We start from the raw sequence: 18,654 nt of genomic DNA, 5'->3' as shown, positions 1-18,654 counted from the left end.
ATATTCTTGAACGCAAAGTGACTTTGCCTACATTAAGAAAATGAATTTTCCCCACAAATTTGGGGAGGCTTTTTCCCTTTAAAAAGAGAGAGAGACACCCTTAGGGCACGTTGACGAAGAACGTGGCTTGGGGGAGAATTTAGGCAAAATAGCCAGTGGGTCAAAAGAACTAGGAGTGGAAAATGAGCCTGGATCTCTTATACAGTGGTACAAAGCACAACACTCCTGCATGAGTGGGCTGTCTTTCACTTTTTTTTTGTTTTTTGTTTTTGAATGACTTTTTAGCTTATATGGGACTTGTGCACTTGAAACCAGTCCATGGTTAGGCCTGGTCTACGCACATTTTGAACGGATTTAACTGTTTTGGTTAGGGAGTGAATTTATACAGTGTAAAACCCCCTATTGTGGATGCAGTTGTACTGATATATCATATCCTCACTAAGGGATTGTGTGCTTTTAACTAGATCAGTTTCTAAACCACAAACTGTGCATTGGCAAGCCCTTAGTGGAAATGTGGTGAAATACAGTGACCATGTCAGTTCTTAAATAGGTGGAGTAAACATTGAATAATTCCATTCCTTTTGTATACAATATATGAAAGACACTTTCTCATTAAAATGTTTTGGGAGCCATTAGAGCATCAGCAAAATGGAAGCACCAGTTAATCCATGAAGCCCACTGTACTGTCCTTCATAGCTCTCTTAGGCAGCCAGGTCTACTAGGATACCTATGGTAAGTTGCACCTGACAATGGCTAGACAGGGTATGGCCTTCAGGGATAACTGATATTAATAGTTTTTGTTTATTTATTTATACCTAAAATACTATGTTTTATTTGGTTTTTACTTTAAACCCACTAATTTTTATATAGCTAGTATAAGCCTCCCTATCAGTTCTTATCACTGTTACCCTTGTCTTCCTTCCTCCGTTTTCATCTTATGTCTCTCTTACCTAAATGATGCATTTAGTCTTCACTTAGATTGAGAGTTCTTTGGGGCAGTGTTTGTCTTCAGTATGTGTTTGTACTGTGTCTGGTTAAGAACTCTGGGCGCTACTGTAAAGACAAAGGATAACCTCATAGTGCCAGTCATACCACATTGGTGTCCTGATGGCAGTAGGATGTCATGAATGTGGCAGTTTTATAATGCTGAAAATAGTAATAACTATGCAAAGCATTTGTTTGCTTTTCAGAGTTAGAAATCTGTCTTCAAATGGCAGATTTAAACCAAGGTCAGAGCTACCTGCAAAATGTATTTTATTTTTTAATTTAAGGTTCACACTTTACGCCTAATCTTCTGAGAACTAGCCTTCTTATTTGTTGCTGGTTTGCAGATAACTTGTGGGCTCTGTATGGTTCTTCTGGTCTCTTTGCTCTATTCATATGAGTGAGCAGGGTATTGAAAGGAACAGTATAATCCCAGAGACCAATTCTTGTACCACTGTATAAACAGGATCCTCTCGAAAAGGGATACACGCATATTCCTGGTGCACTTGGCCTCTAGACAGTAATATGGGTCAAATAATTTACAGATTTATCTCTTATAGCTTTTTTTCTCCTTGAGACAAAGGCATCATGGTTAAGATTTTTAATTATGTGTGCATGAAGTTAGGTTCAGGATCCATATTTTAAATAAGTGACCTGATATTTCAAAGGTTTTGAGTACCCAGCAGCTTCTATGAAGTTAAAAATTTTAAAAATCTCAGTCTGTAAATATTGAAGGAACTGGCACTTCTTGGATTCAGCTCAGATTTCCAAGATATTTCCCCACATGCACACAGGTTTTCATATTAACTAAGACCAGTTCAGCAATCTTTGCTTCAAAATTTGCATCTTTAAAAAGGTGTCTCTGTTTCTTTCTAGAGCAGATAAACTCTTTAATTTTGTCCAGCGTTTTATTTCACTTAACGCCAATAATACATTTGGTCATCTTAAGTGGAAAAAACCAGTTTCTAACTGGACTGTTGGATTCCAACTCTCATTATTCCTTGGCAGGTTTGTCACTTAATGAGCATGTTGTCATGACTCTGCCAGCGCTATGGCCTTGCTGGTAACCAAAGTCACTGTGGTCTCCTTCCCACATAGGAGATTTCCAAAGCTGCAACCAGAAACATAAAAACACATCCAAACATAATTACTAGAGCTTCTTTCTGCAATTTTTAACTTCTGGATATAAGCTTCTTTGTAATGAACCACTGAATTTTGTGATTTATAAATAATTTTGAGGGATTCTCTTTCTCTTTTTTAGAGACTAGGGAACGAAGTGGCTCCCAGGGATTCTCACGATACCACAGTGAGCTCTGAACGGCTGGATGGCAATGGTACAGGTACAGTTGTTTTGAGTTTCCTTGTGTACAGCACTTCCTATAATGCCAATAAATTGCACACTCTCAGCCTGAAATCATACTTCCAGCTGCATGTTGTGTGCCTACTATTTTATAAGCAACCCATTAAGATTAGCATAACTGAAAAGTGATTAGAGGAGAGAGCCATTTTTCTAGTTTATTTACTTTCTGCATTTGACAGCACTTCATATATAGTCAGTTTCAGTGCTGGGTTGATGGCCAGTTGTTTCACTCATACACTGCTCTGTGGGGGTGGGGCGAGAACTCATGTACATGTTCTTCCCCGGGTCCTTTAAGAGGGTGTTCATTGGTAACTGTGGCAGCAAAGCTGAAACTGAAGATCAGGAGGCAGCAAGTACAATGTGCACAGAGAGAAAAGGGGGCCCTAAACATGTTTGCTCCTATCGTAAACCAGGAGTTCATTTTGCAGAGTTTATAGCAGTAGTTCTCACCTTTCCAGACTATTGTACCCCTTTCAGGAGTCGGAAACATGAGCCCTGCCGCCCAGGGCTCAAGCATGTCACTTAGCCTCGTGGGACCCCCATGGCATGAGGCCCTGGGCAGTTGCCCTGCTTGCCACCCCCTAACATCAGCCCTGCACTAGCGACCGTCTTAACCCTGTCCTGTGACTCCCCTGGGACTCATGAACCCCAGGTTGAGAAACCCTCATCTAGATGAGTTGACGTATCCCCTGGAAGACTTCTAGGTACCCCTGATTGAGAACCACTGGTTTATAGTGCTCACAAGAAGGTGCTGGATTGATAGTCATGCAAGCGAAGTGCTTAATCCACTGAGCAGATCCATCACAGGCAGCAGCAGTTTAAGGTGTATAAAATATAGTGTTACCAAAGTGTGTGAAAATAATTCAGAAACCATATTCGAAACAACATTGGCTGACCAGTCGTATCAGAAACCAGTTTATGGTTTCCAAACCATTCCTAAATGTGGTTTAGAAACTAGTGTAGGAAGAGATTGTACCATTAAACCATGCTTTTAAATCATCCTGGCATCACAGTCTAATATCTTTTGGAGACGGAACCTTTTTTGCTATCTATGTTCCAATAAGATAGACAGATCTGAGGTTAGAGGACCATGGAAAGTGGCACACTAAGAGCTAACGGGTGGTTGATCTCCATTTTTCCTTGCTGCTCACTCCTGTAAATGACACATTTCCCCCTCCCCAACCCCAGTGCAGTGTGTGTACAGCAGCCCCTCCTGCCTCTGTCAGTTCTCATTTCACCACTGTAAGGAACTCCCTCCGGCTGCTCCTGTTGCAGTTACAGTTTGTCATTGTTTTGGTTAATTTATATCAACTTACTGTGTTCTAATAATATTAACAGGTTAGAGGTTAGAAAAGCAAATAATGGAGTTAAAGAGAAATTGCTGAATGTTACTGAGAAAACAGAAGACAGTGTATGATTCAGAGACAGAATATTTTCCTCTTTTAGTTCATGTAAGAAACTGCTGTCTGAGTGTTAGCCAGGCTCTCCCTTTTCTCACACATGCATACAAGTGTGGGGATAAAAGTGTGGAGAGCCTTCTGCTGTTTAGCTTACAATGCAAAGATTTATTGCGCACACGTGCATGCACCGCAATCCTTTTGGTTAGCCCACAACTCAAATCCAACAGAGCTGAAAAACAACTACGTAAGCTGGAAAAACATTTTGGAGATTGGCCTGCAACTGACTATATCCACATTCTTCCTCCCCACACACTGCCCTGAGAATTCCTGTGCTCAGCACTACTGTAACAAGTAGGTTTTCTGAACTGGAATAGCAGTTAGGTAGGCCAAGTCAGCATCTGTGGGCACATGTTTTGCCTTGTCAGAAAGCCAAGGCAGCCTAAATTTAGGTGAAACAAGAATTATGTGCAACCCAGGCCTACAAATTGTAAATCACTAAAAGTGAAGAATGCGGTCACCCAGTACGCATACAAATCCAAAGATTGATTGCACATACATGTGCATATAAGCCTCCTGGAGTCCTCCCAGGGTTTGGAGGAAGGAAGGAAATTAGGGCAGGCAGTTTGCTTATTTGAAAACTAGTGTCCAGCAAGCTTTATACCAGCTTGCACAGCTGGCTCTAGCTGTATTTGATTTAAATCCTGGGAAGCAAGAGAGATTTGTGTGCAAATGCATTCAGTTTTTGCTTGGTATAAGTAATGTGCTGGCAAGCTTGCTAATAAATGTGTAACAGTGTATTCTATATGCAGAGTTACTAAATAAATTAAAGTTGTATAAATAGGGTTGCCATTGCTAACAGATTTCAAATCTGATCTAAAAGGGCTAAAAACAAAAACAAAAAAAACAAACAAGCACATAGACTCACCGTCAGTTCAGGATTTCTTTTCTGTGTCCTGGATTCCACTATTCGTCTTTGGCAGGAAAAAAAAAATAGCTGTGGTTTTCAACTTTGGCCCGGTAGAAGTGCTGTTCTCAATGATGCTGGACAGTCAGAGACTGTCTCTTCTGCTGCTCCTCTTCTGTTGTGCAATAATCCCTGCTGAAATCCCACCTCTTCCTGTCAGTGCAAGAAAGAGTCCCGGAAAGAGATGGTAGCCTCACTCCCTCCTCCTTCCCCACCCCAGCCCGGGGCTTTATTCCATCCTTAGGGCAAGAGAGAAGGGGGAAAGAGAGGCAGAGACATTCAAGGGATCAAAAGAAAGGGACCACAGAAGCTGGCGAGATACCTGGGGAGAGGGGAAGATTTAATAGCTGCCAGAGAGGAATGGGGAATACCAAAGGGAAGGACTGAAAGGAGAAAACCTTTGGATTAGAAAGTGTGAGAAAATATCCCATGAAATTGGAAAGGGAAAGCAACCCATATCACCAGCCCCTGCCAACAATGGCGGAACAGTGGGGCGAGCTAGCCACCTCCCCAATATACCCAAGAGAGTGGTGACACCCAGGCCTGTTCATGGGTGAGTTGTACAGCCTAACAAACACGTTGCTGGCTCCTCATTGGACTACTGCTCAACTCCAGGTCTTGAGAGTTCTCCCATCACTGCCTTTCTACTGTGTGTATTTCTGCTAACAGTGCGTTTTGTCCTGTGGGTGTACCTGCACAACATGCTTTCCGCTTTGTGTAGGACATTTTATTTATTGTTACTATTGTTATTATTTTAGTGCCTAAACTCCACCAGACCCTCCCAGAGAATCGTTTTGCCTTGAGTAAAGGTGACTCTGTCATGGCATCCTTGGAAAAAAATCCAAAAACTGAACCAAAGGCTGAAGCTGGTGCAAGAGCTAGATGTTCTTCCAATACGCCCACGAATCCAAAACCCCCAGTGCAGTCGAAGCCCAGCCCGACGGGACGTCCCACAGTTCCACAGAAGCCACGCTCTGCCTCTCGCAATGGTGAGTTGTTCTGGCTGGTTAGTCCCATTAGAAAAAAATGTGTGAACAAGGTTTGTGTGTGAACTATAAAGGAAATGCTAATAACTAAATCCTGGAGAGAAATTGAACACACAGAGAGAGATTTTTTTGTCATTTGCTCTTGAATTGCTTTTCCCCCCCCCAATCCTAACTTTTTTTTTTAATTACCAGAACTGTGATTTGTAATGGTAAATTCTGAGAAGAAATAATAGAAATAATGACAGATTTCAGAAAATCAGAGCTGTTTTATGCTAGATATTATTTTATTATAAAAGTATCCAGAGACGCGACTTTGGGATGGAAGCCCCATTGTGTTAGGCGATGACTAAACCAATTACCTTTGTATTTTCTCTAAACTCAAAATCCCTGACTCTAAATACCAAAATGTTTAATTTTTTGATATTTTGAAGGCTTCTCTAAGCCCTTTGAGGAATTAGCCATCGCACCGTATAGTATACATAAACCTCTTCTGTGCTTAGATTCTTCATTTTTGACTTTGGATTGTTTTCCTAAATGTTACAAAGCCTTATGCTCCTATCTCTTTTTCCTTTCTTGCCCTTATTGACTGGAGGAATTATTATTCTCACTCCAAATCCATTGGTTTTGTCTTTTATAATCATGAAGAGTTGCTCCTGAGCCACTGCTAATGTCTGCTCTCTATTAACCTCCCTTTCAGGTATTATCTAAAGACTATAAATGGAGATAAAGTTTAATGATTCAGCTAGTTTCCTACACATTTACCTGCCTGTCCACTAGCATGCAACTGCCCAAAAAGTTATGGACATTCAGAGTGAAAATAATTCAACTGTGGAAACTCTGACTGGCCTGGCAGCTATGACACACACACTTTTTACTAATTACTAATGGCTAAAAAGTATGATTGTAACCACCCCAATGCCTTTCTGATATTTAGGCTCTTCCTATGCTCACATTGGTACCTGCTGGCCCTATAGAAGAACCATTTGCAGAGGGAAATTGCAGCTCTTCCTTGCCCTTGATTGTGTACTCTGTCCATTACCTGCCTAGTCCTGTCCCTGCCTCACCAGTGGTTAGAACTTACTTTCTCCCTCTCTCTCAGGTACCAGATCACCATCCAGCCTTTAGGTTGTCATAATATATTTGTATTGGTAATTTTATAGTCAGTCATAAAATAAGATATCCCTTCAAGTAAACACCACTAGATGTGTACAACAGGAAGGCATCACTTGTTTAGCCTTCTTCTTAAGTTTAAAGTAGATATCTGAAAAACCTACAAAGAAGGAAGGTCTGAACCTACCTGCAGCTCCAAAGCTGTCTGTTCCTCCCAGCTCATGTTTCCTTCAAAAGATGTATGTCCCAGGCTGTGCCCTGAAGGGAATCAGATATTCCCCATCAGTGCTACCACTGTTTCAGATCCTCTAGTGGTAGCAGAAATGTGAGAGTTAATGTACAGCAGGCTCCAGCAATTCCTGGCATTTTTACCACCCTGCTGTGGTAATGCAATAACCAGAGCCCTATTTACACTTGTGCTCGACCATTGCTACCTCTGGTGAGGCTGAGTCAATTTTTGCCAAGAAATGTTAGTGCAGAGAAGGCTCTGGGATACTGACAGCTCACAAGCTTGGTCAGTTCATATGTTAAGTAGCATTTGGAGGATTATTTCATTCCTTAGTCTAGACCAAAATTGCTGTTTTCTTTGTGATGGCCACTCATTGGTAAGACAAAACCCCATTCTTTTCCAATATTTGTTTCAGTGAACTTGTGTTCTAAACATTCACATAATATCAGTCAATGTTTCCTAAGAACCTATTTCTCCCACCTATACCAGTGCACCATTTCCTTCATTAGGTGTTTTTTCATAAGCATAAATCTAAGGTACCCGCTTTGCAGGCAACCTAGTTGATGACAAAGACATTGTATTTGTACTGGGTCTACATACAAAACATCACTGATGTATTTATATGGCATGTATAATGCACATCAGACCACTGAGAGAGTGTCTGTCAGTTATCCAGTTGCTTAAAAAATTTAAACATACCTGGAGATTTCTTCAAAGTTCAAAGCAGAAATGATTGATTGATTTGGTTTAGAAAAAGAGGTGTATGGAAGAAGCTATAGTATTCCTTTCAAAAGTATAGAGTTCTGTAGACTACCTATAAAAGTTCAATTTGCTTTTATTTTTATAATTTATAGCTATGACGCATGATTAATTTGTCACATTGTCAAGATGATTAAAAATATCTGTGTGACAAAACAATTTTCAAAGAAATTTCTGAATAATATTCTTTAACTTTTCTTTCTTAATTAGAATTATTTATAATTCTCTTCTAGCCCTATAATAAAATTAGGTTGGTCTTTTCAGATTTTTATTTGTGCTTCAATAATAAATCAACACATTAGGAGTTCAAATTCAGGTCTACAAGATAATCAACAGCTGTAGCAAAACAATTAACTACTGTATATTAGTGGATAGTTTCACTAATTTATACCTCCTGATTAAACTTGCTAGCTAGTAAAATTCTTCCAGAAGGGTTGAGTACCATCAAGGATTCTCTGTTAACCTTGTAAGATGGTCCCTTCTGGCCTTAGAATCTATGAGTCTAAGACTTCCTGAACATTTCTTCCTGTTTGCCCCAAATTCTAGCATAGTTAAAACACTGACTATATCCTGCATGTTGTTAGTTGTGTATGGTTTTTTTAAATAGTTCATTACAATTATTTGCTACGTGGATAGTATTCTTGGAAGCTGTCTAGCAAGAAATATAATGCATCTGCTTGTGTGTGGTATTTCCACAGAGGACATCCCAGAGTCTCCATCAGGCCCTGGTTCCCCTAAAGTTCCTCTGCTTCCACCTATACTAAAGAAAGTTCCTTCTGAGAAAGAAAAAGATGGTCAAAGCAGCCCCCAGCCCGCTATCAGATCATTTTCTCAAGAAGGTAAGATTGTTGCTATAGTCACTGTCCCAATATCCTTTGCATGGCCTGACTCGGCTAATGCGTACCTCTTCAAAATAAATCAAACATGATTTCCTGGTTTCTTTTGCTTTGTACTTTGGGATAGGAGACAGGAAAATGGTGTGTGATAACTCGTGGGTCATTATTTTCCATCCTGTCTTATTTCATACAGTTTGATCAAAAGAGGAGAAATAAATCCAATGTCAATATTAATATAATATAATGTAGCCATTTTACAATGAAACCACAACAATAGAAACATGAAGTAAGTGACACTTGTGTCATATACATTATATTTTGGTCAGTTAAAATCAGGCTGGAGATGTGTACTGATCACAAAAAGGTAAATACAGCTACCTTGGTGAGCTGGTTGGAGTGGTTAAATTTCTTTTTCTAGTCGGCTTGGTGACTCTGTCTCCCCTCTAAAAGAAAAGGAGGACTTGTGGCACCGTAGAGACTAACAAATTTATTTGAGCATAAGCTTTTGTGAGCTACAGCTCACTTCATCGGGTGCATTCACTTCATCTGTCTCCCCTCTGGGATCATTGCATTCTATTGAGTTCATGTCAAACACATGCTCAGTACGTCAGGGTGCCTGGGCAAGAACTCTGAACGTTGTGAGTTTCTAGGGGATTCTGTAAACCACTTTCTTCTCTTTGCCTCACTTTTTGGATTCCAGCTGTTGCTGATGTGCTGTGCTGTGTGTGTCGCACGGAATTGGCTTCCTCTTAGGAGAGCTGGGAGTAGGGAGACAAGGGAGTTACAGGGTATGTCTGCACTGTAGTGTAAGCCCAGGGTCAGTGTTAGAGAACTGATCTGAGTTTTAGAACCCTGGGCTTGAGTTTCTACATTATATTTTAACCCTACATTAAGCCTTTTGTAACCTGTGCTTGAACTGTGCACAGATCTGAGTCAAAATAACCATATCCCAGAGTCCCACCACTCCCCCCACACACACCTAAAATGTGGCTGCTCTAGCCCTAGGCCCATGGTGCACTGTGGGAAAACTTTACTGCCAGCCCTGCATGTTCACTTTGCAGAAGGCTTGTTTGGTTCACTCTCCATTCCAAGCCCAGAAGGCTCTCTGATAGCCTGCTTGCAGATTGGTGATCAGAAGAGAATGGGTTAATGTTGACCTAGCTGCTGCTGTTTGCAAAAGGGGGTTGGCTGCCATTTTCAGCAGAGTAGGTTGCATATTGTTGAGACAGAGAGGACCAGGAAAGTTTTCCCAGGGAATTGTGTGATACTTCTGGCTGACTTTCAGGACTCTAATCAAGAGGGGCTGTGTCTACACTGCAAAGTGATAGGGCTCAGAGCCTCAGTCCTGGCTTAATTTGAGCTTGCACCCTCCAGCCCTGCAGGGTCCTGGGATCCTGAATCTGAGACCTGATTTAGTGCAGTTGCAGTGTAGATGCAAGGGTGGCTGGGTTTGAGCCACACTCAAGCATGGGCTTACGTCGCAGTGTAGACATATCTATGGAAATCCAGCTCAGCACAGTAAATTACACGCAACTCTCTCATTATCTTTGTGAAGATCACCAGCTAATACAAACCAGGGTCTTTGAAACAGTGCAGAAGTCAGACCTTTAAACCAAATAAAAGGGCCAGAGCAGTGTAAAAGGGCTCAAAAGTTCCAGCCAAGAGAGAATTCCTCTGGCACTGGCACTGCAGAAGACAGCCAGGCTGTCTTCCAAGGACCCCCTTACGAATCCTGGCATAGAGGTTGTGCCAGAGTGGTGCATGGCAATACTGTGGTGATTGTGAACAATGCCCATAGCTTAGGCCCCCAGGGCTGTCTGAAATACTCTAGGTGCTGTTCCAACCCCAGAAGTAGCGCAGGATCAGGAGGACATAAAGGTGGCTTAAAATCACTTTTCCCCTCCCCGCCATCCCCTTGGGCTGTAAGTTCTGTGTTGTCTCCTAAAGGTGCAGCCCAGGCTGTCCGGACGTCCTTGGGTCTTGTGGAGACTCGTGGACTAAACACAATATTGCACTGCTCAGGAAAACAGAACATCACCAGTATAAAGGGTCTCTATCCAGATCTTGACTCACACTGGAGCCCTTATGTGCCACTCTGGCAGCCCAAAGGAACCATAAAGCTGTCCCAGTGTGGCAACTGAGGAGTCCCTGAGTTGTGTAAAGCCGGCATAGCTAGCTTTACATCCCCTACCCAGCGCCCCTTCCATGTTGGTGTTATGCTGGGAGCATGGCCAGTGCATGCAACAATCCATGACCAGTATAATGGACCCTAAAGAGCTGCTCTAACTGGCTCCAGGGCTAAGTTGGCCCCCATCAGCTCTGGGAATTGGGAGATTGCAAAAGTAGCATAGTGAAACCTTCCTTCCTATCCTCATACCCCATGGATCTTGCACTGAGACCAGCTTCACCGGACCAAAGGATTGAGACCTGGAAATGCTTATCATAGTCCCTTCCTCACACTGGAAATTAGGGATAGTCTCTGCATTATTTCCCGATAAAACAGAGAGGCTTTAGCTTGCAAATTGATGAGAAAGTGGCCAGAAAATGTAACCAAGCTTGTTACCACTTGTATATAGCAATAATATGGTGTAAAGATGTGGGACAGCTCCCAGCTAGTGTGAAATCTGAATACCCTGCTCCTTTGCCAACTCCCCCCTCAGCAAATATCAGGGGAATGTTAGAGAAGTGAAGAGAAGCGATTGTGGCTGGAGTGCTGCTGCACTCCAGTAGTGCCTGGCTATCTACATCAGCAGGCAATGGTAAGGTACTGCTTCTCTCAACCCAACAGAATGTGAATTGACCATTTTGATAGTTCTTGAATATGCATATGGGTCCTGATGGAGTCAATGAGACTCTTTCCCTTAACTTCTGTGGGCTTTGGATATGGAGAAAGAGAAATTAAAATTGAAAGATATAGTGGTGCCCCTTAAAATCTCACCAGTTCTGCTTTAGATAAATAGATACAGTTACCCCAGTATTTACTTACCCCTGTATAGTGAAGACCTAGAGGATTATAGCTATTAAGTAAAGTTTAGTTATCTAAGGCAGTTGGCAAGTTTTTGAACTACTGTATGTTTGTGTATATCAATAGGTAGGAATGATCGGCTTATTTAAAACAGTCCACAAATTCTTGTTCTTAAAGGGAGTCAGCCATGCTGATGATTTCTCCACTCCTTGCTATCGTAGATCTTGACTCCAAAAGAGACATGATCTAGTAGACAGTTTTGATTGCAGGTATGGAAGACTGAGAACATTGTTCACAAATAATTTGTGATTGCAATAATAGGATTTCCTAGTCCTTAATTTATGTCCCTCACAAAATAGACCATTTGTCAGTTATTTAAATTAGAATTGCCTGGGGAACATAGAAAATTACGCTTCTGTTTGGATTTTTTTTATCTAGTTATCTTTTTCATTTATTACTATGGTACTTGTTCATGTCAGTTACTCCTGTTTCTTTATTCTGTGCCTCTTTTCAGACTAGCATGCTCAGCTGATTCCTTAAACTGGTAAATCGCTGCAAATCTGCCAAAATTATTGCTTGGTAAACATGATTATATCCATTGAGAAGGAAGGTGGAAATTACTTAGATTATAAAATACTCTTATGTTAATTAATACAACTACACTATTTGGGGTAATCACAAAATACACCTCTTTTTACATTGCATTTCCATAGATTAGCTGCTAAATTCTGTAATATCAACAAATGCAGATAACTGTGCCAATTAAGTTAAATATGAATCAGACTCTGCAGAATACTACCCTGGAGTAACATACTACAGAGCATATTACTGATTATATGGAGTGGTTAAGATAAAATTGTCTTTTTATTAACCATTATCTTCCATATGTGGCTTATACATAACATTTGGGAGATATAAATTAATCCCTTTTCCCTGCTAGAGCAAACAGGAGAGTATAACAAAAGAGATACAGATCATGACTGTGACAAGCCAGCCAGTGGAGGGAAAAGAGCTTCAAGGCAGTACTCTACCAGTGCAGAAGAGGAAGTGAATGCACTTGTGCACAGGAAGTCACAGCCAACAACTGGTTAGAACCTTCCATTTTCATTTTTCACTGGCACAGTGCTTAACAACTGGCACTAACAAAGGTAAAGATGCATATGGAAAATAACAGCAGGGAAACTGATAGGTTATTTGGTTTGCCACCAAAAAATGAGTGGTAAATCCTAATGGGACATCCATCATTTCTGTGCTCACACTGGAACCTCTTTCTCTAAAGGCAGATGTTACCCAAAGCAGAAATGTGTGCATTCTCTCTCCACACTGTCAAGCACTGGAAGCTATCGCAATGCCCATTGAAGTTCTCTGACTGAGGGGACTAAACTGCGATTGAAAAACCCACAGCACCAAGCATCGAAGCCTTGGTCAGATGACTCAGGCTCACAGGGCTCAGGCTGTGGAGTAAAAGTAGCAGTATAGATATTTTGGCTCGAGTTGCAGCCTGGGTTCTGAGTCCCTGCCCCCTCGCATGGCCTCAGCCTGAGCTGTAGCCCAAGCCTGAAAGTTTACACTGCTATGTTATACTCCTGCAGTCGGAGCCCTGCAATCCCAAATCAGCTGACCCAGGCCCCCCCTGGCTGTGCCCATTTTAGATTGAATGTTGTTAGTGCCAGTTTTAGCACATCACTCACTGAACCTTTTGAGAACTTTGTTTATTTGGATACAGTACTTCACTAGAATTACTGGAGTATTGGTTCTTAAACTGAAAAGCAAATTCTGCTCCATGCTTAAGATTTTACTGAAGAGTAACTTTAATTTACTGTAAAAGTATTTAAATAAACTATTTCCATAACTTGCTTGAAAGCATGTATTTCTAAAATACCTTTTAGTAACAGTTGTTCTCAAAATGTTGTGTGCTTCTCATTACCTCTCATAACTGATTAATATAAATGATTCAAAATGACTTGGTTTAAGAAGGTATTTTGACACTAATGTACAATTTCATTCATCTAAATTTTTTTAGCTACATCTCGTGTGATCATTTCATACCCTCTGTCTATTTCTTTCACTACTTGTGCTATTTTCTTTAAAGAAAATAGACTTTTTTTCTGTCTTACCATGCAAATTGATCTTTTCTCTTGGGAGGAATCAAACTTAATGTACTTGAATTTGAGACTTCTCCATTTGGTGAGTCATATTTTTTTTTGTCCCCATCATAATCAAACTTGCATTCTCCACATTCTTGATGTTAGGTTCGGCTTTAAGATAGTTATCATAGATAGTGAATATCCAAGGCCCAGTCATGCAATGGGATCTGTGCAAGTGTATCCCTTTGTCACTGCAGAGCCACATTGACTTGCCTTCAGTGGCACTCTGCAAGGGTGCAGGGATCTGCCTGCACAAATTGGATTGCAGAATCTGGGTTCACATGCCCAGTGCAATATGTCAGCACCATTCTGGATAAATTTCCCAGTCCCATTGTGTTATGGCACAGAATAAAATAGCTGCTACGGTAAGCTGAATTTCAGTCTTTGACAAAGGTGTGAGTGAATAGGAGGAGAGAGGATATGTCTGGGTAAAATTTTCAACAGTGCCTAAGTCCCATTTTCAAAAGAAACTTAGAAACATAAGTCTTATTTAAGTTGCTTTTGAAAATGGGACTTGGGCACTGTTTATATAACAGTTTATCATGATATTTGCTACATGAAAGAGAAGGATGTTGCAGGATGTGGCAAATCAAGAGGTACTTACTGTTTGCAGTCTGACAATCCCTTATTACTGTATTTCTCTTTTAAGACTCCAAAAACTGTCAGACTGCAAACAGTAAGTACCTCTTGATTTGCCACATCCTGCAACATCCTTCTCTTTCATGTAGCAAACATACTTTTTCAGGTACTGAAGTCTGCGCACTAGTGGATTGATCATGAATCTGGGAGTTGGAGGCTTGGATTTTATAACAACTCTGCCACCGACTCACTGTGTGACCATGTGCAAGGCACTTAGCCTCTTTTTGCCTCACTTTTCCCATCTGCAAACCTGGGATGTTTGCCCTGTGGATGAAAATTGCTGCATAGTTGCTACTTACTTATATTTCCATATTTTGGCTAGCATAGTTTGGAGTGTCACACTGATAGCTCGGCAGACAAGATGCACTGCGTATGTAAGCGGAATTGTGTGAGATGCATGCAGTTGTCCCTAGTGATGCAGGGTATTTTTTTTTTTTAAATTTCCCTCACACTAGAGATCCAGAAATGTGCTATTGGTGGTCTAAATAAAACTTGTACAGAAGCAAATAATGTCATTATTTGTTAGCATTTTTATATAACACTATAGTCCAGGGGTGGCCAACCTCTGGCTCAGGAGCCACATGTGGCTCCTTGTATAGGCACTGACTCCGGGGCTGGAGCTACAGGCACTCACTTTCCAATGTGGCGGGGGGTGCTCACTGCTCAACCCTTGACACTGCCACAGGCCCTGTCCCCTCCCCTTGCTCCTCCTCCTCCCCCCCAGAGCTTCCTGCATGCCACGGAACAGCTGATTGGGAGGGAGAGGGGGTGCTGATCGGTGGGGCTGCTGGTGGGCGGCAGGTAGGGAGCTGATGAGGGGCTGCTGACATATTACTGTGGCTCTTTGGCAATGTACATTGGTAAATTCTGGCTCTTTCTCAGGCTGGCTACCCCTGCTATAGCCTACAGGCATGCATGGAACTTTATAGAGAGACTAAGGACATGAGGCCAGCTTCTGTGTTCGCTGTTACCACTTTGCACCTTCGTGGCAGTGTAAAGGGGCTGTATATCTAGAGAATCAGACCTCAGGAAAAACCTCTGCTGGGGTTAGCAGGACAGCTCTGCACCACCTAGTCCCACCGGAGAGGATCACATTGTACTGTAGGTGTTATTGGTCAGTGTTGCAAACCAGTGTAGCCGTTTAAAAACTGGCACAATTTAGAGCAGACTTAAGTCTACACCTGGGGTGAACCTGTCCCAGATAACCCCAAAACACAGGAGGCAAAACTTTGCTTAAAAAGGCACCTTTGCCCCCTGTACACTCCTGTTCCAGATGAAGCTTGGACAGTATGGTGAATCTGGCCCAGATTCCCTTTCCAAAGATGTTGCCCTGGGTGCCATTCAAAGGATAGGAGTAAAAATTGTTGTTACGGTCAGTTTGATCATGTGGACAGTATTCATGGAAAGCTTTGGAGAGAATACAACCTTTGAATAGACTTGGAACAACACTTCTCCATGTCATCCTGTCTATACTAGGCTTCTTTGTGAAAAATTCTCCATTGCTGCTAATGGGTATACAGCTCCATCCCCACTAGCCATGCTGGGAAAACTAGTGTAGGCAGGCTGCTGTTGGCATTTTAAGTGCTACATTGGCCAAATTGACTCTCAGCAGGTCTGTACAACATGGGAGGGGGGACTCGAACAGCTACCAGTGCCTTGTCTGCACTAGCTGCTACTACAAATGGTACTGTACTGGTACAGACAAATTGGGCAATTTTTCAGATAAGGCTTTAGATGAGTAATGTGTGGGAAGACTTCTGGTTATGCTAGATGATGGTGCCTTGGTACATTTCACATCAAATGTAAGCAGCCTAAATGATGAGCAAGATTTATAGATTTGATGATGCTGAGTGTAGAAGCTATTTTAACTAAAATGTTTTGTTTAATAGGGTGGGAGGAGATGACTTGCAATAAAGGGAGATATCCCCATTGGTCTCCTAAATTTTTAAAATGTCATTTTTAAATTAAGTGTGAATTTTCTTCAAGTGCTCAGCATTGCCCCAGTTCAATTCCCCTTAAGATCAATGGTAAAACTCCCATTCATTTCAACAGCCATTTTAGTTAATGGTAAGATCAGAAATCTTCTAACATTAAAAAAGTTCTTTTCAAACCAGCTTCACTGTTTATATATTATGAAAAAAGAAAAAGAGTACTTGTGGCACCTTAGAGACTAACAAATTTATTTATTTATTTACGAGAAATACTTCTGACTCAAGCTTTTAGAATGCTGGGCTGAGGTCATTTAGTGCCCATTTAAATAGGTGGTAATTTCACTACCACTTAATTGACAATATGCTGTAGTTCAGCAGTTGAACTTTTCAGTCTAATTTTGCTAGATCTAGTATGCTAGTTTTACTGCTCTTCTTTCTTCACTCAAACTTTGTCCTTCATATTCTCTATTGGGTAGGGAATGATATATAAACTTCAGTGCTAATGGCCAAATTCTGTTCTCGGATGCATTCGTGCTGTCGAATCACTGGAAGGCAAATGCAGTCATTCAATGACAATGGAAGGGCAAATTTGTGTGTGTGTGTGTATATATATATATATATAAAAATAATACAAACTACTGATTTGGGGGTTATTGTGAGTGTCCCTAATAACTTGTAGGTACATCGTGCCAGACACACGTACACCTGGAGAAAGAGCTAATCTTGAAATGGCATTGACTTGTTAAATGTTTCAATTATAAATTTTAGGAAACTTTTATCCAAATCATAATTTTAATGTATACAGCATAGTGCTTTGTTTAGATCTCAAACCAAAACTTTCCGTGTTTGCAGACTGACACTGGTATGAAGTTCTTTTCCTTTTCTTCCTCCCTCCCCTTTCTAGTTTTAATAACAAAGGGCCCATACCAGTCACACTGGAGGGAAATGGTAAAGCTTCTATTGAGTTCACGGGGAGTAGGAGCATAACCCAAGAGTGCGAATGTTTTTTTTTTTTTCCCCCTTGTGAAATCATTAGTAAGACCTGCTTCCATATTTTATACAGCTCCAAAAAGAAGCCCTGGACACCAGACCCATGAATACCAAGAACTAAAACAGAGGTCCTTAAGTAAAGATGGCCAGCAGGGAAGCAAGTCCAGTGACTCTGGAGAAGAAGCAGATAAAGATTTTATTTTTGTTTAGTTATCAGTACAAATGCTTGGTAGTGCAAGATCTTTCACAACAATCTGGGTACAACAATCAATGACCCTCCTATTTACCAGCAATTGTTTAACCCTGGATGCATTTTCGTGTATACACCTAAATGATCATGATTTACAGTACAATCAGAATGCATTGATTTGGTCTTTAACTTCTGTTATGGATGATTTCAGACCTCCCCTTCCATGCCTTTGCTAAAGCTAGCAATTATATCATGTACTCTACTTGAATTTCTCTGAAGCAGCTACAAGGAACACCCCGCATTAGGGCATTTAGAAGCAAAGCAAATAACTGGACACTATCTTACACTAATACACACTGTACAGCAGGTAATGTGTTGTACTTCTGAATGTAAATGTGTCAAATCTGCACGTGACTTACCTATAAATATATTCTTGCGGTATGAAATTGCACATTGTAATTTATATTAACAGAGCACACTAATCAAATAATTTGTATAAATTATATATATTAGATGCTTGAGTATGGTTTTTACATTCTCCCATAGGGACCTTCTTTCTTCCTGTTGTGTTGTATGTAAAACTCAAATGCTTACATTTGTGTACTGTCAGAAAGCACAACACAGAAGAATCTGAATGAAATCTTATGCTTCCGCATTCATACATTAATGTATATAGTTGATTGGAATGAGAGCAATTGACATTTTATTAATATTGGTGTTTTCTAGAGGCCTTCTTAAGTTCTGTCTGCATATTAGCTTCCTTTTAATGTGTAATTCTAAGAGAAAAATAATTTAACGCCTGTAAAAACAATTCTGCTTGTTTTTTCATATTTCACAGACATTCACTTGCATTACAGGTTGAAGCGATTTTATGTATATTTGTACCAATAAAAATGATTTTACAACTGAAATATCAGTCTCTGTTTTTAGGTATAAAGCTATTTTATTTATCATATTTCGGTTCCTATGTTCGAACGATGTTAGTGTGTCATTATAGATCAGGCTTACAATTTTAAAAAAATGCTTTAAAATTTGCATAGTAACAGATATCTTCCTGTTGCAGATGGACATGAAATGCTTCATAATTTTCTTTATAAAACTGTTTGAGGACACATACACTGATCGCTTTGCTCATGACCTTCGGGTAAAACATCTTTCAAACAG

General features: G+C 40.7%; 1 protein-coding gene across 7 annotated transcripts in view; it reads left to right on the top strand.

Annotated features, from left to right (window-relative positions):
• Nucleotides 1-18,401, top strand: part of CARMIL1 (capping protein regulator and myosin 1 linker 1) — a 251,772-nt gene extending 233,371 nt beyond the window's left edge. For 4 of the 7 annotated variants that reach the window (XM_038392024.2, XM_038392025.2, XM_038392022.2 and 1 more), the window contains 5 exons: nucleotides 2,246-2,324; nucleotides 5,467-5,697; nucleotides 8,491-8,631; nucleotides 12,534-12,680; nucleotides 17,374-18,401. In XM_038392024.2, the coding sequence (XP_038247952.1) occupies nucleotides 2,246-2,324; nucleotides 5,467-5,697; nucleotides 8,491-8,631; nucleotides 12,534-12,680; nucleotides 17,374-17,510 (735 nt within the window). In that variant the 3' untranslated portion in view covers nucleotides 17,511-18,401. The remainder of the gene's footprint in view (nucleotides 1-2,245; nucleotides 2,325-5,466; nucleotides 5,698-8,490; nucleotides 8,632-12,533; nucleotides 12,681-17,373) is intronic. The other 3 variants (XM_038392027.2, XM_038392029.2, XM_038392028.2) reach the window with 1 other exon arrangement.
• Nucleotides 18,402-18,654: the final 253 nt, after the last annotated feature.

Source organism: Dermochelys coriacea, chromosome 2 (assembly GCF_009764565.3).
Source record: "Dermochelys coriacea isolate rDerCor1 chromosome 2, rDerCor1.pri.v4, whole genome shotgun sequence".
Lineage (NCBI taxonomy): Eukaryota > Metazoa > Chordata > Testudines > Dermochelyidae > Dermochelys > Dermochelys coriacea.
The sequence above is the reverse complement of the archived record's forward strand: the minus strand, read 5'-3'. Positions and strand labels throughout refer to the sequence as shown.